The 21,078-nt window shown below is 53.9% G+C and overlaps 2 protein-coding genes across 4 annotated transcripts in view; one reads left to right on the forward strand and one right to left on the reverse strand.

Annotated features, from left to right (window-relative positions):
• Window positions 1–19,215, forward strand: part of NEK6 (NIMA related kinase 6) — a 79,341-nt gene extending 60,126 nt beyond the window's left edge. For all 3 annotated transcript variants that reach the window (XM_019728529.2, XM_019728532.2, XM_074330993.1), the window contains exons 8-10: window positions 7,772–7,866; window positions 14,278–14,391; window positions 17,649–19,215. In XM_019728529.2, coding sequence (XP_019584088.1) covers window positions 7,772–7,866; window positions 14,278–14,391; window positions 17,649–17,759 — 320 coding nt within the window. In that variant the 3' untranslated portion in view covers window positions 17,760–19,215. The remainder of the gene's footprint in view (window positions 1–7,771; window positions 7,867–14,277; window positions 14,392–17,648) is intronic.
• Window positions 19,216–20,196: 981 nt separating this feature from the next.
• The window catches only part of PSMB7 (proteasome 20S subunit beta 7), a 55,728-nt gene continuing 54,846 nt past the window's right edge, over window positions 20,197–21,078 (reverse strand). The window contains exon 8 of the mRNA XM_019728533.2: window positions 20,197–20,429. Within this exon, the coding sequence (XP_019584092.1) occupies window positions 20,318–20,429 (112 nt within the window). The 3' untranslated portion in view covers window positions 20,197–20,317. The remainder of the gene's footprint in view (window positions 20,430–21,078) is intronic.

The raw sequence follows: 21,078 nt of genomic DNA on the forward strand, positions 1-21,078 counted from the left end.
TGCAGGGGCTGGAGGCTCCCTCACACCCATGCATGGGGATGAATTATGCATCCGCTCCATCTGTGTGCACCTACTATGCGGGGATGCTGTGGTGGCAGCCACGTTGCCCCAGCAACCACTTCCTGTCCTGGGCTGCTGACCCATGGCTGGACTTATGCAAATCCCATCTCCCCCTGCCTCACCCTGCCTCCGTATTTGCTAACACGAGGCTGGCATGAAAGGGCATTAGTCATGCCATGGCCGGGCTGACAGGTGCAGTACCCAGCAGTGGCAGAGCGGCTGCCTCGGTGTCAGGAATCGGAGCTGTAATTAGAGCGAGGAACAGAATGAGCGTCAGACGAATTACTAGGCAGCAGATCATATTTGTCAGGAAGGATTGCATACATAAAAATTAAGTGACAGTACACGCCGGCGTAATGAAAGAAAAATGAAAGATTTGCCTACACACAGCTCACAAGCTACAAGCAAGTGTCTCGCTCCAAGCAGCGGCAGCAGCTGCAGACAAATTGTGGGACTGGGAGAGCAGTCCCTGCTCTCAGCAGTGGTGACAGGGCCGCCTCGGGCTGGGATCGGGGTGGTAGGGGAGGCCAGCACACACCCAGGACGCTGCAGGACCACCTCTTGGGGCTGCACAGACGGTCTGGCTGGGGGTGACCTCCGTCAGGTACAGCGGTCAGGGCATGCTGGCTTTCCCAGGCCGCCAACCACTGGCGTGGCCACAGGGCGTAAATTCCTTCCTTCTCCCTTCCTGGTCTGGGTGTAGGGGACCCTGGCAGCCTTCCCTGACTTCTGGGTGCTCCCAGATTGGTGAGGGGACAGACACAGTCAGTCCAGGGTGGCATGGTATGGGACTGGTAGACCCTTTCCTGAGGGCCCACTGTGTGCAGCCATAGTGCTGGGCTCTGTGACGAAACTGCACTGAGGAGCCCAGTGTCCCTGGGGGCCGAGGGCCACCTCAGCCCCTCCCAGGGCTGCTCTTTACTTCAGTTTTCGGTAGTCACTGAACTCACCAGAGAGGTGAGCTAACAACGAACACAAGGCTTAAAAGATGTTTGAAAAACATTTTGCTTTTAAAGAACTTATCCCACCAAGCCTTACTATCTCCATTTCTCAGATGAGGAAACTGAGGCTCAGAGAAGGGAGACCACATTCCAGTAGTCGCCTGGCGAGTGGGAACTGGAACCCTCGGGGTGTCGGCTCCTTTTCAGGCACAAGCCCGCAGCGTGCTGGGAAGTGGGCTTGGGTCCTGACGAGCTGCCTGGGTGCAGGAACACCCAGGGCACCCAGTGCCTGGACACTCAGGCACGGGCGGGGTAAGCCCATCCAACCTCACAGCGTGGGCTTGTCCTGGGCCACAGAACAGTGGGATGGAGCTTCCTCTTCTTGTCCAGTGCCAGCGTGAGCATGCCCGTGCCTGGCACCAGGTGGGCCCCGTGGAACCTTTGCCAGGTGGATAAGCAGTGCTCACAGCCAAGCATCCCTGGGGACCCTGTCAGTGTGGTCACAGCTGCATCCCTGGGCCTTGTCCCATCCATCCCAGCAGCCCAGGACACCTGGGAACAACTGGCTCAGAAAACCTGCTTCAGCAGGTAGATTGAGGTTCTGAGTATTGACATCTGAGAAGGAGGTCCTGGGAGGTCACACCTGGCTGGCGGGTGGCTCCTGTCTTGTCTGCTACATTTCTGGCATTTCCAGGGGCACAAACTATTAGAATAAGACAAGCTGACACCAGAGAGGGACGGGGAGGGTCTCCAGGGAACAGCAAATGAGGAATCGATCGGGTCTGGGATGCAAACTACAGCTTGTCCATTTGTTCATTCATTCACTCCAGAAGGGTCTGTGTCAGGCTCCGGGACTACTCACCGGGAAGGGCCCCTGGCCCCTGGAACTTACAGCCTGGAGGGGAAAACCACTTAGAGTCTTCGCCGGGAACCACGCACTGTTCCAATAACCACCTCCCCGGTATTACCTGGGTTAGTGCTCTAGCCACATCCGGGTGGCAGTCATCACAGAGCAGGTTGTCAGAGGAGGAAGCCCAGGGGCAGTGAGCTGAGCACCTGTGTGCTGCCCGCGGGGTGATGGGTGAGGGTGAGGGTGAGGGTGAGAGTGAGGGTGAGAGTGAGGCTGAGGTGTGGCCATAGACCAGTTTTCCATCCGAGACTCCCTGCACCATCTTGGATGAGACACCTACACCTGGAAACCGGGTGCTGTGTGGAGCTGAAAAATTGAGCCACCTATTGTCACATTTGTTAGAGACACTCAGTGTGGGAACTAGAAATAGGCAGATACTTGTAGGGATGTAAACAATCTGAAATGAAGTGAATGCTGATAAAAGTACAGTGTTTTTCCAACCTCACTGCCTCTCCTGGGGACTGTGTGTAGTTCAGCATGGAGTCAGCTGCTTATTAATTCAGGTGGTGGGCATGGGTGGGAATGAGCAGGACAGGGGAGGCTAGATGGGGCTGCTAGGGCAGTGGACGGGGGCAGAGGAGAGGGGACATCCTCAGAATGTGGGGCCTGGTGCGATGTTGGGGGTGGGGAGGGCGTTTCCCAGGACTGCGTTATGTAGAGAGGAAAATGCAGGTACCCCTGCCCCACACCAAGGGAGCTGCTCTGTGGGTTCCAGAACCTGCTCTTCCCCTGCTCTCTGTCACCCTCCTTAGTTCACCCTCTCCCTCCCAGGGTCTCTGGACAGCGTGGCCTTGCCAGAGCCCTTCAACCTGCACATCAGGGCTCCAAAGTGCAGGGGGGGGGGGGGGACCACAGGGACCATTGAGTTCAACCCCTCCGTTACACCCATGGGGAAACCAAAGCTAAGAGGGAGAAGTTCAGTTGTCTGCCGGTGAGTGGCTGAAGCACGGTCAGACCGGCTGGGTGCAGCTCCCAGTCCGTCCACACCCCAGCCTGTGCCGTCCACGAGCCACCCCAAGTTCCCCATGGATGTCGACGACGACACCATGTTTCTCCAGACATTTTCAACACCACCATTTTCAACACCACCATTTTCAACACCACCATTTTCAACACCACAGATGCCAGCCTCGCCTTCATGTGAAATCTTTGCCTTTTTCACAGCTAATGAACATGTTTCAAACACTATGAGCATTTCAAACCCCAGCAAAGTTTGTTTTGACAGGAGTGGCGCATCTCCAGGAAGCAGGGGCCCCTTTAATCAGCCTCCGCTTTGAGGTCCCGCATTCTCCTCTGATATCTGCCCGGTTTGAAATCTGGGCGTTCTAGGTAAAGACATGGGAAGGTCAGGCTTTCTTGGGCTCCTCTTTCATATGCAGAACTTGGTCCCCCACTGCGAGGAGAGGAAGTGGAGGGGGTGAGGGGGAAGGGGGAGCCTCAAGCTAGCAGGGCTGATGGGGAGATTGCTGGAAGGGGATTTGAGACCCAGGCTGTGTTGTCTCTGCATCTGAGCATCCCCTTCACACTGTGCTGTTGCTTTGCCAGCGGGAAGTGCCCACAGAAGACCCCCTGGGGCAGGACAAGGGACTGGGGGCGTGGCCTTCCAGGCAGCTCCTCTTGCCAGCTTCTCCCACTCTCCCCCAGAACTGCTGCTCCCCTGAGGCTTGGGGACACATCCTCCAGGGCCTGCTGCAAGCTTGGAACTTCTTTGAAGTCTCTCATCTTATCTTTAAAACTCATGCAAGTTGTGCATTATGCTTCATAATGTTAGAGTATCGGTTGTCAGTATAAAAATCGGGTTTTACAGACTTATTCCCAGGGGATGCTGGCAAAACAGGAGGTGCTGTCTTCACCCCCTGAAGCTTTGTACATCCCTGAAACAAGATGAGGACCCCTCTAATGAGGCAGAGCACCCAACTTTAAGACTTACAGACCAAAGCGGAGCAGCCCCTCCCTTGGTTCAGGGGACTGGAAAATCTGGCTGAGGCCAGGATGGAAGGACCTCCTGCCGGGCAGTGATGGCCCAAACCTCCCTCAGTTAATGCGTCATAAATTCATTTGTCCGACTGATGTGTCTGAGCATCTGAAAGACTGATGGGTGGGTGAGGCTCTGCGCAGCTCCTGTCAGACTGTAACAGGCACCAGGATCCTGAGAGACACAGGCGTCCGAGTGCCGGACCTGGGGGTTCTGGTCCCATAGGTCTGGGTGGGGCAGGCAGCAAGGTTCTTAATGAGCTTCTCCATCACATTCCGCTGCAGCCACTGATCCGTCCAGCCTTTTCTTGATCAACTGGCTCCTTCTAGACACTTCCTTGAACAGACAACTCACTGCCTCCTGATGTCCCCTCCTAGGAGGGCCCAGTACAATGTCAGGGCTCAGCTAACATTGGATACAGATGGATGGATGGATGGATGGATGGATGGACGGGTGGATGGATGGATGGATGGGTGGATGGATGGATGGACGGGTGGATGGATGGATGGATGGATGGATGGATGGATGGATGGATGGATAGGCTGCTGAATGGATGGATAGAGAGCAGACAATAGATGGATGATTACAGACGGATGGAAGAGGGCTGGCTGGCTGGCTGGCTGGATGATGGATGGACAGACTGATGTATGTCTGGCTCGATGACACGGCAGCACTGGCATCTTAGAAGAAAGTCCAGATTATATTTGGCTGTTTGTCTTTTCTCCCTCACATCAAGGGAAACGGGTAAAAGCTGGAAGACGGGAGACGCAGGAAACAAAGGGAACGCATGTGCAAAAGCGCAGAGGCTGTAATTGGGGCTGAGGGGGGGCGACATGGGGGACTCAAAGAGGGGCCAGGCATGCAAAGCCTTCACCTTCAGTTGGGCTTGGCCAAGGCAGCCCCAGGCCAAAGCCTGGCCACTCTGCAGGTCGTCTCTCCCCTGAGTCCCTCCTATAGAGGCCCAGGCCGAGGGCAAAACTGAGGGTGGCAAGTGGTGTCAGGGCCGACGCACACTCCCAGTCAGGAGGGGGCTTGACAGGGGATGTCAGGGGAGCCGTGCGGCCAGACAGTGGACACTGCTGTCCCTCACGGAGGACAGGGCCTCTGATCTCCTTCCCCCACGGCTCCCACTGTCTCTTCCTGTATCCCGTCAGCCCCATGTAGCTGTTCCGTGTGGGGGACGGTTGTCGCCTTGTAGGCACGTCCATCCGCAACACCCTGGGCGCCGGAATCACTTACAGTTTGGGCTGAGGTTCCTGCTGTTAACTGAGAACTGTTTGGATGTCACCCTGTGGTTTGGATATGACAAGTCATCCATTTCACACTTGCCCGTTCATTGTCATTTTGCTCCCTCGTGACCAAAATATACAAGGGGCTGCTACAGGAAGTCACAATTTGCTTAGGGAATCCCCCATGGATTCATCTGTTGGCTGACAGCTCTTTCTGCTGAATAAGCAAGTAGCCCCTGATTTCAGCCATAAAGTATGCATGTAAGATGACACAGTTCTCAAACCATGTATTTAAGTGATGGCTGCTGTCCTTGTTCAGGGATTATTGCCATCAAAGGGTGCTTGGTGTCCTGATAAAGCAATAATCAGGCAGTCTCTCTTGGGCAGCCATCAGTTAAGTAAACAGTGTATTAGGCTGCAAGAAAAGTGTGAACACTGACGTTTGCTATCTGGTAACTTGTGGATGGATTCATTGACTCAGTGAGTAGATGCTTATTAGGCACCCACTATGACCTGTCCTGGCACTCTGGTAAACAAGGTCCTGTCCCCTGGGAGCCCAGAGCAGGAATTCCCCACACTTCATGGTGTGACAGGATTTCGTATAGCTCTCCAATGCCGTGAGAAAAACAAGAAGATCTAGTTTTCAAACAGCTTTAGTAAATGTTTTTGCTGTAAAGGATTTTCCTTGATGTTGAGGTTGAGTTTTCTCTTATTCCAGGGTCAAACTGTTTTTTCTTTTTTAAATAATAGTGACACTAAATGGTAGTTGGGGTTTTGTGTTTGTTAAACACCCTTACTTGGCAAAATTTAGTTGCCCCCAAACATCTTTGGCCCGTGAAATGCTGAAGCTTTCCAAGTCCAGCTCACTGAAAGGCCTGTCCTCCCAGGGTCCCGTGTGTTTCTGTGGTGCTGGATAGCCCTCATTCTAGGGGCATAAGCCACATCTCAGGCTCGGCCTCGGCCATGCTGGACTCCAGCTCCCCACACAGACTCTGGCCAGGACAGCAGCAGTCACCGTCACCTTCCAGGCCACTGAAAATGTCTTCTGTAGAGCAACCTTTAAAATCTGGTCCCAAAGCCTCCAGAACAATCATCCTCCAAGTGGACTGAGAACAGAATCTCAGGTTAAAAATCTCTAGTCACAAATCCAGATTTCGGGGCCCTTCCTCAGCCCTTCCAAATCAGCCCTGCTGCAGCTCGCATGCCTCTGATGATGGGGAGCTCACCTCCTCTGAGGAAATCTTCCCATCTTTGCACAGCTCCAGGTCTTCAAAAGTGTGTCCCCTCTGCTTTTTAACTGAAAAGTGACATATGAACAGTAAAGCTCCTTGAGCCCTTCCCTGATCACTGCCCCCCGCCCATAGAGCAGTTTTCCTGATCTTGATAAAAATGGAATCATAGTGTGTGCTCTTTTGTGCCTGGCTGCTTTCACTCACCATCACGTCTGGGAGATTGATCCGTTTTGTGGCATGCACCTGAGGTTTGTTTGCTCTTGTTCATGGCTGTTTAATATTCCATTGTGTAAAGAGACCACATTATCAGTCTCTCCATTCTGTTGTTGGTTGACATTTGTTTGCAGTTTCTCGCTATTCCACATAGAGCCACTTTGTACGTTGTGGATCAGGTCTCTGGATGGGCATGTGCCCAGGAGTGGAATTGTAAGGGTTCCAGCGCTCCACACATCACCCGCTATGGTTCATCTCAGTCTTTTTAACTTGGACCATCCAGGGGGTGGATGGCAGTATCTCACTGTGTCTTTAATTTCCATGGCTCTGATGAGTAATGAAAAACATAAGTTTCCTGCGCTTATCGGCCATTTGAAGAGCCTCTTTGTGAAGCCCCCCCCTTCAAGTTGTTTGCTAATTTGAGGGAGAGCGTGGTCTTTTACTTACTGATTTATAGAAGTTTTCAAATGTATTCTATCTATGAGGCCATTGTTCGGTATATGTGTGGCTGTGCCTTTTAACTCTCTAAATGGTTTTTTGGTTAAACTGAAGTTCCTAATTTTAATGAAGTCCAGTTTATCAATCTTTTATAGTTAGTGTCTTTTCGTCCTGTTTAAGAAATCTCTGCCAACCCCCAATCTGGATGTGCCAGATGGTGCCAGCTAAAGGGGGTGGCTAAGTGCTCCATTTCTGGAGCCTGAAGATCTAGGTTTGAGCCCAGTCCTGCTGCTTTTCTGAGCCTCAGTTTCCCCGTCTGTAAAATGGGGTGCCTCCTCACGGGACTGTAGGAACACGAATGACCTAGCACATGTGACATGCTTACTCAACCTTCACAGGTTTTCTTTTCACTGTTGAGAGCCTTATCTAGGATTCAAGCAACCACGTTAAAGGACATTTGGCCAGTTGCTGCCCAGAGCCTGGCTGCTGCGTTGCACTCCCCTTTTGACAGAAACACCAATCCCCAGCTGCCCAGCCCTGAGACTGATTCTCAGGTCTGTGTGGGTCCCTGTCCCCAGCGCCTGTTAGGGCCATACCAGCATGGGATGTCCAATTTGGCCCAGCCCTCTCATTTGAAAGAGGAGGGGACAGGAGGACAGGGAGAGGGGCTTCCCAAGGTCACAATGACGCTGAGGTGGGATGTGTCTCCAGCCCCCATACCCACGTGTCCTGCCGGCACAGAGCGTAAGCACTCACCCCTTGCTGTGTTTCAGTGGGGACACCGTACTACATGTCACCGGAGAGGATCCACGAGAATGGCTACAACTTCAAGTCTGACATCTGGTCCCTGGGATGCTTGCTGTACGAGGTGAGCTCGCAGGGCATGTGTGGCAGGAGCCCAGCGGGACAGTGTTCACCCCACCAGCTCAGGGTGGGAACCAGGGATGCATGACGTCCGCTTGTGGCATTGGTGCCATCCAGGCCCTGTCCTTCGCCCCACTCGGCCCAATGTCTGCCTGAATAGCAACGTTGGGCTAGAGGAGGTTGTTGGAGGGGTGGCCATGGCAGGCTGGGTGCTGTCTCACCCGTGGGCTGCTCAGATCTGGGAAGGGAGACAGACTGGAAGCAGACAGGGAGTCCAGTGTCTGCTTGTGTGATGGAGGGAGCGGGTGGTCTGTTTGCCCCACATTTGCAGCTTCCCCTGCCTGGGTTTCCCTGCTAACTAGGCTGATTTTGTTCAGCTGTGTGTGTGTGTGTGTGTGTGTGTGTGTGTGTGTGTGTGTGTCTCCGTGGTATTTGGGTGAGAGACATGCAGGGTCCTGGTGTGGGCCGACTTTGGTCAGAAGAACATGAGTTCAACGCTCAGCTCCCAATTCACCTGCTCATGGCCCCAGGGCAAGTCAGCACCCCCACTGGGAGCTCCAGTTGCCCCAAGTATAAAATGGCATCACACTTGAGAATGGTGCCTGGCTCAGGGAAGGCCCTGGGGCAGTGGAGGGCAGATCTCAGAAGCATTATTTGTCACTCCTCACTGTCCATGAGCCCACTGACCCAGTGCAGGCCCAGCGGTGGGCGTCTGCTGCCACCTCTGGCAGTGAGGCTCTGCAGCCGGCCACCCTTCCCTTTATGCTTTGGCCAGAGGGAAGGCCAAAGTGTGGCTCGGCGTCTGTCCCCAATGGAGGTCTCAGCTTTGTCCTCCTGCCCTCGTGGATATTGTCCCTAGGTCCTTATTTTTCCCTTCTGTGCTTGAGATTTCCATAAGCTGTGTCCTGCACTGTGAACAATGAGGGTCACCAAACATAAACTAACGGACATGCAGGGCAAGTGGGGTGGGACAGGTACCCATGTCCCCAGGGCTGGTGGGAGGATAGCAGCTGGCTCCCTGTGCTCATGCCAACCCTCCAGCAGGAGAGCCAGCCCAGCTCCCTGCCCCAGCCTTCGTCTCAGTTCCTGGAGACGGAGGCAGAGGCAGCCTGCCCGGGCTGCAGCGCCTTCCTGGGTGGGTTCTGGGCCAGGATGCCTTCCGAGTCCTCATCTTGGGCACTTTCACACGTGTCTAACAAGGCAGCATCCATGTTAGTGGCTCCCCAGCATGCAGGCTCTGGTTCGCTGGGTTGATTTATTTGTTGGCAGTGTGTGGGGCCACGCGGCTTGCAGCCTGGGACGGACATACCGTGGAAAGTCAATGAAATCAATCAGCCAAGTCCTGTCGGCATTGACATCCTAGGGGACAGTGGGCGCTGATCTCAACCTAATGGCCCTGGCCTCCCACAGAATGGGGCTTGCGTGGCTGACGTGGCCAGTCCCTCTGAAGGTGACAGGCGGCAGGGGCTCTGCCCAGGGCTGCCACCCCTCTCGCTACTCCCCCAGCCCTGCAGGGAAGTGAAAGCAGATGTTTTCCCAGCAGACAGGAAGGGAGACGCATCTGAGCCCAGGGCTTGGTAATTGGAAGGAAGCATCCCGCAGACACGACTGGAGCTCGCGCTGCACGCCCGTGGTGTGTTCCAGGGCACCAGCCTGAAGAGCTGTGACAGAGGCTCCCCCACCCACTCAGACCTCGTCTGAGGACTCAGCGCAGCCCCAGTAGAGCACACCTGGGCCAGGGTGGCCTGGGGCCTGAGGTGACAACACAGAGCCAGAGAAAAGCTGCCCCTGATGGGGACCTGTGGGGACAGAGCCAGGAGTGCAGTTTCCAGGCTCTCGGCCTCACGTGGAAAGGTGCTGGCTCAGGTAGTAAATGGCCATCAACTGTGATTGGATGGCCATCAGCTGTGGCTAGTTGGCCGTCAGCTGTAACCAGTGAGCCATTGGCCACTAATATAACTGCTGTGGCTACGTTAGCAGAAAAATGGGGACTAGCAAGAAGATGGTGGCTGAGCTAACAAGTGGAGCAGTGAGGGTTGCGAACAGTGTGGCTCTTGCTTCCTGTGTCTCCAACCCAGCCGCCAGCGAGAATATAATGGTGTGACTCCCCTACCTATGGCTCTGTGGGTGTTCCTTTTCGGCCTCACCATGTCCTGCGTTCTTATGTGGGGAGCGGGAGCTGACAGCCCGCGTGACAGGAACTTCAGTGGGAGCTGGAAGAATCAAAGCCGCGTGCTGATTTCCTGGGCTACTGGAACAGGTCACCACGAAGTTGATGGCTTCACACAACATAACATTATTCCCTAAGCATTCTGGAAGCCAGAAGTCCAAGATCAGTGTCACTGGACTAAAGGCAAGGTAACGTCAGGGCTGGTGCCTTCTGCCACCTCCATTCCTGGGCTTGTGACTCCGTCTTTGAATCACTCCGTCGACATAACTCCTCCTCTGTAGTCAGAGGCCCCCTGCTTCCCTCTTACAAGGACACTAGTGGTTACACTTAGGGCCCACCTGGGTTACCAGGGATAACCTCCCACCTGGGGATCCCTAATTGAATCACACCCACCAAATCCCTTTTGTTATATAAGGGCCCACATTCCCTGGCTCCAGAGATGAGGACGTGGACCTCTTTAGGGGCCACCATTCAGCCCACGACACCCCCTTTCACCTGGGCGTCCCCATGTCCCCCGAGGACCTCCTGAGGTCCCCTTAAGATAATGCTGTGGACCCACAGCTAGTGAGGAGGCACCACAAAGCACCACATCTGGCCTGTGCCCTCAAGGGTGGGTGCCCAGTGGGTTCTGTGTTGAAGAGGTCGGCATAGGAGAAACATGCCACACGACTCAGTAGCTGGGGCAGCACCTGCTGCAGTGAAGCACAAGAATCACGTCAGGTGGGTCCCAGCTGCTGTAAGGGAGGAAACTGAGGCTTGGCGAGGTGGACAGACCTCCCAGGGCCACAGGGCAAGGCCAGGCCCTGATCCCCAGGCCGTCTGTCAAAGCCTGGCCTCTCCCTTCTTAGCCACCGGGGACCTGGTGGAGAGAGACATGGGGTCTCCGCCCGGAGCCCCTGTGAGGGGACGGAAGCGACCTCACAGCCCCTCCTCTGCTCCAGGGAGCTCCCAGAAGAGATGCCTGGCCACGTTGGAAGGCCGTGCTTTATTTTCATTACCCAGCACGCCCCGTGGAGGCGCCCAGCAGGCTGCCTGGCTCTGCAGAATTTATTTATCTACACGGGAGCTAAAGGAATTGGCTCATTCAGGGCCAGCTCCAGGATCCTAAGCCGGGGGGCCTCTCACAGCTGCCTCCGGGGGCCCATGTCAGACTGAGACCCAGCAAGAAAGGCTGGGGGACAGACAAGGGGTCAGCTGCGCCTTGTTTGGAATCCTGCTGTGGAATTCTGGCTTGAGCCGGAGAATGGTCTGGAAGTCCCCTACCTCATGGGGAAGCAGGGCTGCAGAATGCTTGGCAGTGGGCTTCTGGGCTCAGCCTTTACTCCAGGACGTGATGGGGAGATAGATACTGGTGATGAGAGGGGTGTCGGAGGCCCTCAGGGTGGGAGTCAAAGGCAGTCACTGTCGTCTCTGCAGTGAGTCCCCTTCTCCATGGGACATCTCAGACCACACACCAGTTTCTCGGAGCTGCCCCAGTGGGGCAAGTGCCCACACTGTCCCATTTCCCTGGCTATGTGTCATCCTGATGAAGCCAGACAGAAAAAGTTCTGCATTTGAGGGGCAGCGCTGAGAGCCATGGCTTTGGCAGTTCCAACGAGGCGAGTATCAGCCCCAAAGAGCAATTTCTCTTCTCTTCAACCAGTCAGAGGTGGGCGGTCGTCGGTACGGGGAGATCTCGCCATCCGGGGTCATCGTTTAATCCATTTCTCGAGCGGTCTGAGGTGCCTTCACAGCCCACGGCTCTGATCTGGGTGGAAGGCCCGTGGCCGGCAGCTGCAGGGGGAGCAGGCGGGACACCACTGCCACTAGAATCTGCATTCCTAGGTGAAGTCCCTGTTAGCAGGGAGCTTTCTTGGCCTCCTCTGGCACAGCCCACTGCTGATCCTGTTCAAGAAGCTTTTCCGAAACAGTGTGGGGAGGATGCCGGAAAGGAGGGAGACGTGATGTGAAGGGGGTGGTGGATATGGGGCTCGCCCCTCGCCAATTTCTAGGGCCCTTTTGGAATCCCAAACATCAAGGTTTGTGCAAATCAGCAAAGACCGGCCCAGATGGGATACATGAGAAACTGGGGCCGCGTTAGTGGAGAAGCTTTGGAGCATCCTTTTCTACTCTGAACAGAAACACTTTGCAGGAAAATCTATCTCAATCACCCCAGCCCCCGGCGATGACTTCGGGGAGCACCCAGAGCACCCCAGGTGACTGTCTTGGAGCCTCAGCTGCTCTCTGCTGAGGAAACAGGTGTCCTTCGGAAACCGCCCAATTAACCCTTTGCACCCAAGGTTCTCATTTTAATTACTGGAAATGCATCCCCCAAGCGATGCCATTTTGCACTCAGTGGTAAAGCCAGCTTCCAGTTGAGCTGGCGGTGCCTGCAGTGGGCAGGGCCACCGCACAGTCATCCTTTCCTCCACCTGCCAAGGCCACTCACTGCATGCAGCCTCCTCCTGAAAGGGGTCCAGACGGATTCTGGGCCCTGTCAAAGGGGCCCAAGCCCCTGGTCACAGAAAGAGAGAGGTGAGGCTAGCCCTGAATCCCCACCTGGAAGCACTCAGCCTGGCCTGGACACCTGGGCCCACAGGTGTTGCCCGGACAGACTCCTAGACTTGGGTCAGAGGGAACCCCCAAATCTCCAGGCCACACTGATGCCTCCCCAAAGGCCATTCATTTGTAAATCCAAGGACACTGCCTGGGCTCTGAAGCCCTTCTGAAGGAGGCAGGCCCTGCTTTTGGGGTCACCAGACCTGTTCACAGGGGTGAACAGAGGATGGGGCAGACCAGGAAACTAAAGCCGATGGGCACCCCCAAACCCAGCTACCATGGGCTTCTCCTACCCCAAGATAGGGCTTGCTGGGCCCCCCTCCACGGCCCGAGGACAGAGAGGATTCCTCAGCTGTCCCAACGCCCCATCACAGCCAGAGCCCAGGAGCCCTCCGCCGGAGATCTGCGCAGTGACCTTGGCAGCCTGGCTCTCCCGAGGGAACTAGGGCCAACCGGACAGGCAGGCACAATTACCCGACGGCACTTCATTAGCAGGAGGCGGTGGGCCGTCTTTTGGCGGCAGGCAACAGTGAGCGGCAGTGACAAAAAGCACTTGAATCCCATTATGGATTAATCAGCAGATGGGGCCGCGGGCACTGTGCTGGGTTGCCATGCTACTGCCTCACAGAGCCACCCCCTGGTTTCCCCACACCCCCAAAAGTGCTCTGAATGGTGGGGTGGGGAGTCTGGGTGCCCTCCAGAAGGGGGAGGCCTGGTAGTTCCTGACTGGGTGAGAACGTGCTGGGGCCACCAGTCATTTCACTTCCCAGTGCCCCAGGAGCAGGCCTGCCTTCAGGGTGGAGCCGGTGCCACCAGCCTCACCAGAGATGCTGATGGCTCAGCTTGTGGCACCTCCTCCTGTGCCAGCCAAGCCTCACCACAGCCCTGCAGGTGGAGCCTTTGCCCATTTTACGGATGAGGAAATCAAAAGGCAGACACACAGCAAACAAGTGCTGAGCTGGGAAGCAGTGGCTGGCTGCAGAGCCGGGAGCTTCCTTCCCTTCCACCTGAAGCTTCTGTGAAGCCCAGGGTCCCAGCACCCCACGGTGGTCAGCCGCCCACCGTCCTCCTCCAGCCTGCCCTCCCTGAGGATGTCTGGGTATCCAGGTTCCGCCACAGCAGTAGCCAGGCCTTCAGACAGCAGCTATGTAGTGGGCTGGTAAAAACACCAGAATGCAAGTCAAAAATGAAATGCCTCACCTCCCCCCGCCAAGATGTTAGTCCTTAGGTAATTTCCTAAATTTATTGCTTAAATAGACATCTTCCCACGGGTGTCTTTGGAATTGCTTTTTAGAAATATAGGACGATGCACCAGAGGGGACCTGCTGGGCCCAGCCTCCAATCCCAGCGAGCAGAGCCTCTGTTTCCCCATCTGCTATGTGCACACGACCAAAATCAGTCCTTGAGAGCTGAGGCGTGAGGCAGGGCGTGGGCTGGCCCTCAGCATTCAGCTGCCCCTTCCTCACTGCCTTTAAAGTTTTGTCACTGAAACCCTTGTCCCATTTAATTTGCTTATGTAACACGGATGGTGCTAAACTGCCACCTCTGTTGAATCCCAGCTTCCTTGAGGTTTGGGGGTAAGTCCTGCGGGACAGTCACTGTAGTGAGGCCCAGAGAAGGACCAACCCCCAATCTAGAGTGAGTGGTCACTTTGCCCCTGGACTTCAAGGCCAAAAACTCATGTCTCCCATCCTCTTCCCCCTGCAGATGGCAGCTCTCCAGAGCCCCTTCTATGGAGATAAAATGAACCTGTTCTCCCTCTGCCAGAAGATCGAGCAGTGCGACTACCCACCTCTCCCTGGAGAACATTACTCTGAGAAGGTGAGTCCGCTGCCGCCAGGGCCAGACCTGGCAAGCCCCAGGCAGCCTCGTGAGGAGGGGCAGTTCCAAAACACCACGGCCGCGGGGCTGAGCTTGGGTTCACTTAACAGGGTGGAGGAGGGAGCATTTCTGGGAAAGTGACTCAGAGAGGGAAAAATTAGATTAATTTTACTGAAGAGCTTTCATGGACACCAGTCTGGGCCCCGGATTCAGGACTGTGGCTGGCCCCCGGGCACAGAAACCAGCTGCAGCTGGCCGAGGAGGCCCTGTTTGCACACTTCTGCCTGTTTGGCTCCCAACCTGGGGCTCGAGTGTGAGGCTTGCTGCGCGGGTCTGAGACGGCCTCCCCGTGGTGCCAGACAACAGGAACCAGACGCAGAGGCCGGCAATGGCAGGGCCCTGGCTTGTCCCACACCACTGCTGGCTGCTGCTCTGCTCCCATGACAGGAAACCACAGCAAGGAGACCAGTCTGGCCTCCGTGCTGTCACAGACCTAAGTCGCACCTTTTTACTTTCAACGTTTTACACCGGGCGCAGGGGCTCTGGACAGACGCTGCAGGTCTGGCATCGGGCTATGCCAGGTACTATGCCAGGTACTGTGTGTTGAGCGTCATCTTCCTCAGTTCCATCACCTTGAAACACAGGGCTGTTTGCCTTCATGGATAAAATGTGAGGATGAAATGACAGGTTTACAGCACAGCACGGCTGAGGGTGTAGACCGACACATACATAGGTTTACACACCCCCTTCACTGTTCCTGGATGAGTCACTGACCTTTTCTACTTCCTCACCTGTAAAATGGGGACAATCTTAGAACCCGGCTCACAGCATCGGTGTAAGGATTCAGGTGATGCCTGACCGGCCTGACACTCACCCCACTGTCATCAAAAGTAGCCGCTGACATAGCCCAGGGCCTGGCTCAGAGCAAATGCTCCGTAAGCATAACTATTAACATTAGTTCTATTCAAGGTTAATGCTAGTAGACTATTATTATTTCCGTCCAAGGTCAACACCAGTAGGTGTGAAGGGGAGCCTGAGACCTCCTTGGGCCTGCCCTGCCCGATCACGGGCCATTGCCTCACGATAATAACATCTCCTACTCGGGACCGACTGTGTTGAGTCCTCCCCCACCCCATGTTACCAGTGAAGAAACTGAGACACAGATGGGTTAAGTCACTTGCCCAAGGTCACATAACTTGCAAATAGTGAGATTTGAACCCAGCTGGCCCTGCACCTCGCCACTGCCATCCCGTCTCTTGATGGCACACCTCTTTAGTAGCCAGCTGTTCACGGGGGTGGGGGTCTGTGCAGCTTCTTGCAACCCCAATCGTAAAGGCTCGAAGGCTCTGGAAGCAGCAACCGTTGTTCTCCAGGGGCCTGGGTTTGGACGAGCCAACCCGCAGAGACCACTCTGTCAGTGTGCTCTAACCCTGTGTCCAGGCAGGGCGACCAGAAGGGTCACCCACCACCCTTCTCCTGGCAGCTTTTGTACTAAATGCCATGCTCACTGGCTTCACACCCCAGAGGACAGAGGAGCCGGGCCAGGAGCACAGGCCCCTGCAGGCGGCATGGCCACGACTCGCGAGCCCCCTGGTTCAGGACCAGCCGCCTATTGGCTGCTGCCCCCACCCCGACCCCAACCCCCACAGGGCCAGCCTGATAATTTTACTGAAGAGCTTTCACGGCCCCGACAGCAGGACTGTGCGTGCTCTCTTCACGGCTTTTGCGCCAGTGGCTTAGAGTTCTTCCACGTACCTTGGGCAGAAGGACTTACGCTCTAGAGTGGAAGTTGGCAGGAAAGAACTAGTTAGATTTCTTTCCCAATAGTTGCATTTGGTTTATTTTTTCTCGCCTTTCGTTTAAATTTGGAAGTCTGTACTATTTGGAAGGAGCTTGGAGCCATGCAACTTGGAGCAAATCATAACTTCTGTGCCTCAGTTTCCCACCTATAAAAGGGAACCATAATTGCTGCCTTACAGATATGAAGTTGAAACGAATGAACCCGCATGAAGCCCTCCGCCCCCTTCTCTCCTGAGTCAGTCCCTCCACCTTCATGAGCTGCTGCTCCCCGGCCTCGTTATGTGCAGCATTTCTAGGCTGTGTGTCTAGGAGCAACAGGGGCTCCTTAGCACTCGAACCCCTCTATCACCTCTTAGAAATGGAAATAAGACACTTGATTATTTTTGTTTCTCTTGATTTCCGAAATTTTCAAACCAACATTTACTGCAGACTACGTGGTCTACTCACAAATGACAATTGGGGTCACACAGACTTCACCTGTCAGAGGCCAACCACAGCTACCTTCCTGAATACTGTAAGGTTCCGCAAAGCCTCGTCTCATCCTGGGCAGCCTGTCTCCAGGAGTGGCCAGGCCGTGGAGCCCCAGAAAGGCAGCACGCAGCTTGGAGGGATGCTCAAAATGCCTGAGCCAGAGGACCCTTGTTTGCAGCCCCAAACACCTCAGGAATGACGCATGGAGGGTGTACAGTAGCCCCGGGGCCGCTGCATGGCCCTCCCACCCTCCCGAGACTCCCTGGGCATGGCCGTTGACTCCATGTGAGCCCCCTGGTTCAGAACCAGCCACCCACTGGCTGCTGCCCCCAACCCCCGCAGGGCCAGCCAGCCCCTCCAGCAGCAGGTATTTAAATGAAAAAATTGCAATGAGCCCAGTGATGCAAGTTAAGATGTAGGCTTTTTAAGGTCATTATTTTAATTACCATTAAAATAATTGGCACTCTGGCTATCAGAAGAGGGGAGGCATCAGAGGCTCAAGGCACCCCTCCCCCACCCCAGGCAGGCACAGCCTTCAGTGTCTGTATAATTAAAAGCTCCGTCTTTCACGAGCACAATAAAGAGGCCAGGGGGTGGGCAGACTACAGCCCTGCTGCATGTTAATGCATTTATTATGATCAATAAGCCCTTGCCTTGAGTTTTGTCCTCTGGTTTGGGCATCTGCATGACTGACAGCGTGCGCGTGTGCGACACACACACACACACTCACATATTCACCTAGCAGTGTGGACAGTTGAAAGTTCAGTTATTTGGAGGTAACCACTCCCAGGGTCTCAAAGCACGGCATGGCCTCTGGGGCCAGACAGGCCTGGGACTGGTCCTGGCTCTGCCCGGTGGCTGTGTGGCCATGCACCCATCACTGTTCTAAGCGTCATCCCTCACCTTCTAGTTGCTTTGAGCACCACGAGTCCGTGCAAAGTGCTGCCACAGAGCCTAAGGCTAACACGCCGTCCTCTCCCTTGCAGTTACGAGAACTGGTCAGTATGTGCATCTACCCCGACCCCAACCAGAGGCCCGACATTGGATATGTGCACCAGGTCGCCAAACAGATGCACGTGTGGACATCGAGCACCTGAGCTTGGACGCAGCCTTACCAGAGCCAGCACCTCTCTGCCTTACTTGTCTTCTCTCCAAAGTGGCCACCTGGTAGCCTAAATCAACTAGGACAAGAGACCAACTAAGACAACAGGCTTCAGCAGGTTCCCTGGAGGGGGGCGGGCTTTACAGCAGATGCTGAGTGCAGAGGGGGAGGGCAGTGTCACAAGTTACTGGTGGTCACATTCAAAGGTCCTTTCTTTAAACTGTTGTGGACTCGGCTGGGTTAACAGAGGTGTGGTTCGGCGAGCCAGGGACGCACCCGTTGTATCTGGACTGTAATGTGAATCTTTAGGATAATCCCTTCACTGACTGGTCAAGGCTGATAATAACACAATTGCAGGAGATGGTGTGATTTGTACTGAGCCTTTGAAAATGGCTTGTAGCAGGTTCAGTTTAGCTCTTAGAATCTTTTCAAACAATCAAGCTGTGTGCTTAATTTACTCTGTCATAAAGGGATAAAGTGGGCATAATTTTTTTTAAGTAGAGTGGAGATTTTCCTAATATTTTTATCTACGTGTATAACTCGATGAATGAGGATGGGAACCCAGCATCAGAAGACAAAGAGTGTTCGAAAGGCACGAGTGTTTTCCATGCAGTCCGGCCCCGCCACCTTCTGCCAACACCTGCTCTGTACCAGGAACTTCGCCACCTGCTTAAATGCCGGCAGTTCATTTAACGATCAGTGTTAAGCGTCTTCCTCTGTGGGAAGGCAGCATGGCATAAGAAAAATATAAAACATGCCCTCAGGCTGTTCTCTGTACAAGTTCTGGTCTGCAACTTCCTACCACGACCCTGGGCAACTTTCTTAGCCTCTCTGAGCCTTAGTTTCCTCATCTGTAAAATGACACCTACCTTCAGGGTGCTGACAGAATTTGAAATAAAATATGCAAGTTGTCTAGCACATTGTAGATGATTCAAAAATGGTAGCCACACACCCCTTCACAAAACTCAAGTCCATGGACCATGCACGCGTAAGTCAAGGATTAATGTACAAGTGTCTTATGTGTAGGAAACCAGAAATGTGTTCCTTTATTTCTTGTTCCCAAATAGGATTAACTGTGAAGACTAATTTATAAATGTGAACTTAAGGAAAACTCAAGCTCTGAAGGAAATAGTTTGAATTCTGTCTTTATACTCAAGTTAATCCTCAAATGGTCTACGTTGTCGTCCACTAATTTGGGGACAGTTCAGCCCTCCAGAGAGAGCACACGCCTGCCCACTCCATTTGTGTCCTGGCCAGGGGCTCTGACTGCGGCTGATTTGCTGACCAGGCCTCCCTGGGGACAAAGGACTCGGGCTGGGCCACTGCCCTTGTTTCCATGTGTGAACTCTGTTCTACTGTAACACTGTTGGGTTGGAGGGATTTTCTTCAGATGCAACCTTTGCTTTGTACGTGTTCTCCATGTTTGAAATAAAACAGGGCGAGGGGGGTTACTTTTGTGAATGAGTACGATTCATGGATAATTTTAAAGCAGCTTCACACTGCAGCACAATTTCCTGAGCCATCTTTACAAACACAGTTTCTCGGGCCCCTAACATTGTGAGTAATCCCGAAACTTTTTCACACTTCCCAGGTCATTTTGACAGTCATCTGCCAAGATGCTCCCCTAAATATTTTCACTGTTCTCCTACCCCACTCCTGGCAGTTTTAACAAGGGAGGCTGGCCCCAGAGTGGGTTCTCCCTGGAAGACCTGGTGCCGGGCTCTCTGGGGGAGGAAGAGTCAAGGCCCTGCCTCCAACCTAGCACTTAACCACTGCCAGCTTTTCTGATTCCAGACCGATTTTTTGCAAATATTCTGCTTAGTTCTCAGAGCCCCTCCTGCATCTCCCTTGGCAGAATGTGTGCTGCACACAGAGGAACTTGCTTTCTGCATGTCATGAGAACAATTCTGCCTACGAGGACCCTCTGGAGAAGTACAATTTCAACCATTCACCAGGCCTGAGTGTTTGTGAAATAACTATCCTAATTATTACAAACAGTAACCCCCAAAGCAGCCCTCTGACTTCCGTGAACTTGCCAAAGTGGTGTTTACCCAGTTTCACGCAGCCATGGCAAAGCAGACTGTCCACCTACCTGCTTTTTCTTGATACTTAGAATTGATCATGTCTGACTATTTCTTTCTTACTTGGCTGGTGGGGTAAAAGGCTGTGCTGTACTCGTCCTAAAAAAAAAAGAAAAAGCTGGGACCACCCTAAACAAAGAGAAAGTAAGTTAGCACAAGGGGTGGGTATGTATGGTCACCTGGAGAATCCAAGTCACCTAACCTGAGGTCCTGTCTGTTTTTAGGAGGACTGCATCGCTCCTGCTCCCACCTGAACACAGACTGGCACAGGGAGGGATTAACATCCTGAAGGGGAGGCCAGGTCGATGAGCCTTAATGGCCAAAAACCCCACACAGCCTCCAGACCTCAGCCTGGTTTTCATTTTTTATTGGGTTTCATTCAGCAAACACTGGCCGAATGAATGTCTTACAGGGGGAGTCTCCATTGACCCCCCGTCTTCAAGAGCAGCAACCAGCCATCCACTGACACCATTCAGGAAGTGTCCATCGTCTGGACTGTTTCTTCCAGCACCTCAATTTCCAGGGTAGTGACTTTTTCAGTGAGAACTGCCGTGGTCCCTTTCTCACATCTGTACCGACCAGACCTAGTGAGAAAAAACAGTAGCAAAGAGTTAGGATCCCCTCAAGGGGCCCGACGGAGGGCTGGAGAGAGGGACGCGTATTCAGGGGAGGCAGCAGACAAGCCTGGCTGGAATCCTGGCTCTCCTGATTCCGGCTCTGAGACCTTGGGGGATTCAAATGCCCCAGGCTCGCTCTCAAATGTCCTTGCCCACCTCACCATCCCCAGATGCTGGAAACTATTTGCTCATCTGCCTTCAAGCTTTAGCCACCTCCTGGAAGCGCCTTTCCGTAACCAGCAGGAAGCGAGTCCTTTCCTTAAGCTGCCACCGCCCTTCTCGTGTAGCAACAAGACTGACCTGTTACCTTAAACACTTTAAAAATATTTGGAAGTGTAAACAGTATAAAAATGACCCAGAGACAGACTCTGGGCTTGTCATTTTAGACCACACTCTCAAGAATCAAGAAAGGAGAGTTAACTGTCCCCTGCAGGGACGTGGTGGGTCACCATTAGGGTACGTTACCCAATCCCTTTCTGGGAGTGAATCTGACAGCTTTCTCTGAGCACAGGCAGTCTAGAAGATATATATGTGAACTGCTCATTCTCATGCTGGGGCGGGAATTACATTATTGTCGAACAGCAGTACAAATCCAGCTGCTCCTCTGGACTGTCCC

This window comes from Rhinolophus sinicus, linkage group LG04, assembly GCF_036562045.2.
Source record: "Rhinolophus sinicus isolate RSC01 linkage group LG04, ASM3656204v1, whole genome shotgun sequence".
Taxonomy (NCBI): domain Eukaryota; kingdom Metazoa; phylum Chordata; class Mammalia; order Chiroptera; family Rhinolophidae; genus Rhinolophus; species Rhinolophus sinicus.